General features: G+C 35.1%; 1 protein-coding gene across 1 annotated transcript; it reads left to right on the forward strand.

Moving 5' to 3' along the window:
* The first annotated feature begins 5,403 nt into the window (after window positions 1-5,403).
* On the forward strand, window positions 5,404-6,854 carry Parp16 (Poly(ADP-ribose) polymerase 16). Its single transcript, XM_014236685.3, has one exon. It carries the CDS (start codon window positions 5,593-5,595, stop codon window positions 6,694-6,696), a length of 1,104 nt encoding a protein of 367 aa, XP_014092160.1. The 5' UTR covers window positions 5,404-5,592; the 3' UTR covers window positions 6,697-6,854.
* The last annotated feature ends 470 nt before the right edge of the window (window positions 6,855-7,324 follow it).

Here is a 7,324-nt window from a genome sequence, read left to right on the forward strand (position 1 = left end):
TTTGTCTTACTTATTTGATCAAGCATTTTGTTATTAGTTTCGAGAAAAACCTATAGCTCTAGGCGAAATCTTTTCCGTCCTTCTTTTATTAATAATATTATTACATTCTTTTTGAAGCTTTGAAGAAGAAGCTCTTCTTAGTATGTCAAGTTTTTGTTTCGGAAAAATTGAACGATGACAACATACCACACGAAAAGTATGCTCTTGGATAGCAGGTTTGCTCATTTTGTCGATTTAGTGGCAACGAAGAATCTATGAGACAATCGTCTGCATAGTTCGTAGCCTTTTTAACAGAATTAAATAATAATATTAATCATAATTTGGCATTGGGCAGTAAATGCTAACAGATTATATTAGAGACTCTAATCCTATCGTAGTACATTTTTCGATTTTGTATTATTGTTGTGCTAATTAATACATTGGACATAAAGGTAAACGTGTACATGACACTCCCCTATATATACCCACTTCTTGTCTGGACTTATGGTAATAAATAAGACCGTTGAGATTTATAGTAGTAATGAACAAAACAGAAGTAACGATTTTTTTGGCTAAACTGAAAAAAATAATAAAATTTTCTACTCGTTATATAAAAGTAGTTGTTTATTGAATTTTCAATTAACGAAATGTATGTAACACCTCTCAAACTCCGATCTCTTTTGATAAATTATTTTATGCTTACGGTAATTTCAGACCTAATCAATGATAAATATTTACTACAATCTCTACCACGTTAATATCTATTTATAACTTTGTAGGCCTTTAAAACTCTAAAAATATTTTGTCAAAAAATTTCAAAATATCCAAAAATTGTTTCAGCGCAGTTTAAAACCGATAGATGACAGTAGACAATTAAACAAAAAAAAATTATATTTACTACTGTTGTATTCAGTATTATACAGATTGGTTAAAAAGTAAGTTGGTCTCACCAAGAAATAGCACTACTAGCTCCAACTTTTTTTTTCTCTCAAGTTGGTACATCTGTCACATGCAAAGTTACAAGTCATTCTGTCAATTAATTGTTTGTTTACAAGCCATTTGATGTGACGAGTATTTTTTTAAATTGAAAAAAAATTTATATCGCGCTGTGATTAGATTCTTTGTTTTGAAAAGCTTAAAAGCAAAACAAAACAATTGGTAAAAGTGTATAAGGATTCCTCACCTTCAAAACGTCGCGTTGAATTTTTGCCCGGTGAATTTAAACGTGGTCGTACTAGGCTTGAAGACGATCCACGCGAAGGACCAAAAACCGCCACGACACCAGAAATCATTGAGCAAGTTCACAATATTGTTAGTGAAGAGCAAAGTTTGACTGAGCGTGAAATTGCTAATGCCATGGGCATCCCAGACGAACGGGTACTTTATATTTTATTATACATATATATATTTATATTCAGAAAGAAAAAACAATCAACTCTGAATATTATTGCAGGCTTTTCGATTAGCTGGATAGAAAAATTCTTGAGAAAAGATCTGGCTTGCAGCATAAAATAAACAATTTTCAACAAGACAATGCACCTGCTCCCAAAGGTGTTATAACAATGACACAATTCAACAAATTAAAGTACGAATTGCTTGAGCATCCACCATATTCAACAGTTTTGGCTCTCAGCGACTACTACCTCTTCAAAAACTGAAACAATTCCTTTGTCAAAAGCGTTTTTCTTCGAATGAAGAAGCTATTACAGCCTTAGACGCGTACACGGATACTTTACAGAGCTTCCGGAAAGTCATTATAGGGATGACATCAAATTATTGGAGGCTCATTGGAGTAAGTGTATTGAAGTTAAGAAGGATTATATTAAATAAAAAAATATATTACGTATCAAAAACAGTATTTTTTAATTTCGAGCGCAGAAACTTTTCAACCAACCTGTACAACTCATGCTACGAAGTAATGGGACAAATCTCATAAATTAAATGAACTATTTAATTCAGATAAAGCTGAGACATGGAAAAGCAAAAGATTATATTTCTCAGAATATTTAAATGCATCATAACTTGGTCCTCAAATTATTTTACATAATCTGCGGCGTAACTGTATAGATACTTTTGATAAGAGTATAATGACGCTAAAATTGCGTCATAAACAATTTATGATCTCTTGCCAACAGCTCAATTATTTATTCAAAATTTATTTAGTTTTTCGCTTTTGAAATATTGTTCCAAAATTCAATAAAAGATGAAAGAGCCTTTAGCTTGGTGATAGTACGCCGACAACCCTTCTGACAACTTAACTAAGCGTAATGTGTAATCACTGCGGCTGATTATATGATAACAGATTCAGAAAAAAACTGAAATTTTCAAAAGAACTAAGAAATTAGATGACACTGCGCATCGAAAAAAATGTTTTCTCTTCTCCACAAAGTTAATTTGCTTGTTTACTTAAATTTCTTTACAAAACACTCCATAAGGGACAACAAATAATCGTACACACTAAGCTATGACAGAAAGCAACAACAACAACAACAACGAACATCAACAACATCACGTAAGTGGAGAGGAGGGCAGGTACCAATATATTGAGTGTAAAAATGCATAAACCGTAAAATGGATTAAATTTCGTTTAAAATGCAAATTGAAAAATAAAAGCGACAAGGTGCCACACAGCAACAACAACAACACGTCAAGGCGGCAGCTAGCTGGAGCTAACGGTAAATTAGGTGTAGTGTGGCAAGACGCTGTAGGAAAACATCAAAAGTTTACACAAAAAACACCTCATCAAAACATCAAAGAAAATCAATTTCTTGTTTTTCTTATGGCACTTTTTGCTCTCCTCATCGCATCTCCGCTCAGCACAAAATCACATGACTGAATGTAGAGCAGAGTTAGTGTGCTCATGTAGTAGATTGTAACATGCTTAAGTGAGATATGAGGGGCAGATAAAGTGGATAAAGTGCTTTTTGATAAGACGTTGGCAACACCTTGCGAAGTGGCTATTGGTTTGGGTGGCGGCAAAAGAGGACGCTGGTGGAAAAAAAAATCAAAAGAAGTGCGCAAAAAACACTGCACACGCTGAGTTTATTTTATTTTAATTTTTTTGCTCTCACATTTTTTCTTAGGAAAATCCCAAATAAAATTGATGTACCCCGACCACACTGCGACAGCTGCATAGCGAAATGTGACAGCAGCGACAACAGCAACAACAACAAAACAACCACAAATTTCGTGAATAATAGAAAAGTGAAAATCTCAAATCTGCGATAAGGCCTGCTAAGGTGTTTCAAAACGCACACACTAAAAAACAAAGTCGAAAAAATTTCAAAAAAAATACATTTAGACGAGAAAAAAGTTGAGTTGAAGAAGATTGAGTTGGTAGTGTATAAATTTGCGACCAACTGTGTGCATTAGAGCAAACCTTATAGGAAAATTTAGTCATTTATAAGTGGGGCGCAAAAAATATTCCAAATATATTATTTGTTTTTTACTCTTGTATTGTATAAGAAATTATTTTACCAGGTCGAGTATAGGTCAATACTTGTAAGCAAATGTCATATTTTTAGGTTAACTTAAAATGTGATATTTCCCAAAACTACTTTTCTATAGATATACTTTTCTATACTTCTAATAATTAGGGCCTTTGGTCAAAATATAATTATCTGCAGTTCACAAAAAAAGAATAATGGCGATAAGTATTACTTTTTGTTTGGATAGTTTTAAACTGTGGATTTATATTTCACTCTGTTGTGATAGAAAGAAATTTGCATCGGCAACCTTTTGAAAGTGGATACAAGACAATTCTATCTAATAGTGGAAGATAAAAAGTGCAGGATTGATTTCAGCTTAAAAAGTAAGATCTTTCACTTTCAGTACAACCGAGTGTACCAGCTTCAAGTTAAAAAAAAAATCGTCACGGTTCTTTTGTAATATTTAAAAGGCAGAACAATGCTGAACATTGCTTTGAGAACCTTTTGAATGTATCTGCAAACCTTTAATTGGATATTTTGTATTCAAAGAGACTTTACAGGGCTACGTTGATTGTAGGAACCCATACTCATTGCAATAATAACGGAAAAATTGTCTGTGAAGCCTACGATTAAAAATTCAAGGGGACACGTGCGATAGTCTCAGAGTACTATCGTTACACGATTTGAAAACTGCAGTTTCTAAATGTAAAAGTTTCTCGTGCTAAAACTGACGGACTCGAATGCTTCGACACTACAGGGGATTGGATAGTAAAAGACATTTGTTTTTACTATTCCACAAATTGCATAATGTGACCCAGATTTAGTGACTGATGCATATTTGTCCAAGTGTATTGTGTTCTGTGTTTCTTAAAATTCAACCTATTATACCAGAGAATATAGAGAGTTACAAGAGATGAACTATATCCCTTGTTTTGTTTGTTTTAGATCACAGTCCTATCGTAAAACAGTCTCAATTTCATTCAGATAAATTTTTATACCAGATTTTTCTTCAATTTTGTTTGTAAGTTCTTTTTTCCAATATTTAAATTTAAGAATTTTTGAAGTAGACTTAATATATGTAGAGAGAAAAACAGCTAGAGAAACTAAGGGCATATATTTACAGAAAAAAAAAACTTTTCTCAGTAATTTTATCTTAGAATTGATCTTCAATCCTTTGATTTGACAAAATCACTTTTCTTGTTGGTATACTGAGCTTTTCAAATTACTAGAATTCTAGTCCCTACTGCTACTAGTTCTAAACTAGTTGTTGGCTGCGGTAGTCTTCATATTTCTCGCTGGGTATACGAGTATCAGAAAATAAAGACATACCACCCAAGTACTTATGTTAGATAGTGTTTGGATGTAGTGCAAGTACATGAAAACACCGAGCCCCCACAATGCACACCTCGTCCGCCAAGCTTAATGCTGTGTTTATCAAATGCTGCTGCTCCAGATTAGTGCAAAATGTGCGACAAACTTGCGCGTCTTACCCTCGAAATGGAAGTTGTTGAGTGGGGTGTAAATGTTGACAACTGTTACCAAACTACAAAGCGAAAAAAATACATTATTTACAATACAAATAACTGTAAAACGCACTGACGGATGGGGTAAAGAATAACGCGGAAATTAAATTCATTTAAGTGTTTAAACGCGATGCTTTGGTAATGGCGATTGCGGTTGTGGGGCAATAGGCGGGAAGAAGTTTGTCTTGGAGAATACAGTGAGATTTAGGTAAACACTTTGGTCTACTCAAACAATTTTTGATTTTGTTTGGGAATATTATTGAAGTCTAATTTGAAAGACTTCAAGAAAGATCGAAAAAAGTGAGCTTAGTTGCTTGCAACAGATTCCAGGTCTCTGTACTAGAGGTGAAAACCAATAGTTTTTACCTTAACTCCTAATGATCAGTAATTTCAAGCATTTCATTATTCTATAAAAACTCCAAAATAATTTTAAAAATTTCAAATTCAAACCAACAAACTTCTCCTCGTTTGTCATTACAAATGTGTCACATTGCCATTGAACTGCATAGTAAATAAAATTTCAAGTACACTTTGAACATAACAGACAATTTAAAATTGATTTATTTTTTAAACTATTGAAATATTTAAGAAAAACACCAACAACCAAAGAACGAAGTTTTTCAAAGAAAAGACGCGCAGCGAAACAAATAAAAATAGCGACAATGACCTCGCAAGCATCATCAGAGTGCGACGGGCCATCGTCCGGACCATTCGACGGGTACATAACACGTAATAGTGACTATCAAATCCCGGCCGATATTCAAGATAAGATAAATGCTTTACGTTTTTTACTCGAGACCGATCTTATCGCGTGTGATGCCAAATGGACACTCTTTGTGGCAGCTGCGCTGAGCTATCGCTACGACACGCAGCTGAAGCCATTTCCGCCACGTTTTGTCTCCACCGATGCGGGACTCGATATTGATGCGCTCATTTCGGTCATCAATGATACACCGAAACTGCGTGTGGTGTTGCAGAATATTGTCGAGGAGAATTACGATGAAATCGATGCGGACGTTTTAGATCTGCTGCATCATGTGCTGGTCGTGCAACGCGAACCGATGTTGCATCTGGTCGAAGACAATGATTTCGATGTGATTCTAAGTAATATGGAACAAAGTGAGCAAATACCGAGACCGACACACGTCTTTCGGGTTTGTAATGTGCCGATTATACACGAAGCCATACAAGAGGAGCCAACGTACAAGGAAGGCGATCATCCGCCGAAATTAGCATTTCATGGCAATCGTCTTGACTGCTTTTTTGCTATGCTGACGCAGGTGGGCGCTTGCAAGCAACAACCACCGAACACAGAAAATGCCGGCGACGAGCTGGATGTGCCGCTCAAGTTGACCACGGATTTGCAAGTCGCGTTGCAGCATAGTCCGAATGGCGCCGGTTGGGGTGCATCCAGCTGTGGTTCGATGATCTCCTGTGTGGCGATTTGTGAATTCGAAAATCATCCCGAATATGTATTCGGCGATACCGCCAGTTCAATAATCGAAGTACGCAAGCCGGATTTGGTACGCATACGCTATTTGCTCTTCTATGGCAGCCGTTTTCCCGATGAAGAAGAGCCAGAAGAGAAGCGTCCAGCTAGCTGGTTGGGCCGCAATAAGTACTCGCTCTCACTGGCATGCTATATGTTGTTGTTGGCATCTATTGGTGTGGCCAACAGTGGCAGTGGGCAATACTGGAAGCAGGTGGTGAGCAAGAAGGCGCATTTATTGCTGGACTTCTGTAGGCGCATTTTTACGCCCGAGTAAGGGGAAGCAGAACTCGGGTTGTAATTTCAAATGTACATAGATAACAGAACGAGGCGTTTGGTAAAATTTGTTATTTATACCTTATATATATTTCTGTTTTTGTGCAACGAATATTCTCAGTAATATATTAAAATAAATCAACAATATTTAAAAACTCACGGTTATTCTTATTAATTAAGGTTAATATTTTAAAATATTAAAATTTGTAAATAAAATTACGTTATATTATATATATGCCAAGCTCTTATGAACTTATGTAATGTCGTAAACAAAATTTTTTCTCTTTTTCATATTCGGAATATTCAAAGTTATTAAGTCGAACAGTTACCAAAACCAAGAGGTATTTGATCCACTGATTAGTCTCATTTATGACTGAAATTAAATAAGTAATCCGATCGAAAGGAGTCTGCGTCGCAAAATTGTCGACTGATTGAATTAGTCTTAAAGGTGTACATAATACTGTTATAACTGTTGGCCGTTTTTTCATTGCGAAACATTTTCAGAGAAATTCTAATATATATACATATAAATATCAATGATTGATCCCTGGTACCGATGGTAGATATTTAATATTTATTAATTTTTCCTAAAATTACTAATGCCGCCTTGAATTTCTTTATTATGGGTG

The sequence above is a fragment of the Bactrocera oleae genome, chromosome 4, assembly GCF_042242935.1.
Source record: "Bactrocera oleae isolate idBacOlea1 chromosome 4, idBacOlea1, whole genome shotgun sequence".
In the NCBI taxonomy this organism is placed as follows: domain Eukaryota; kingdom Metazoa; phylum Arthropoda; class Insecta; order Diptera; family Tephritidae; genus Bactrocera; species Bactrocera oleae.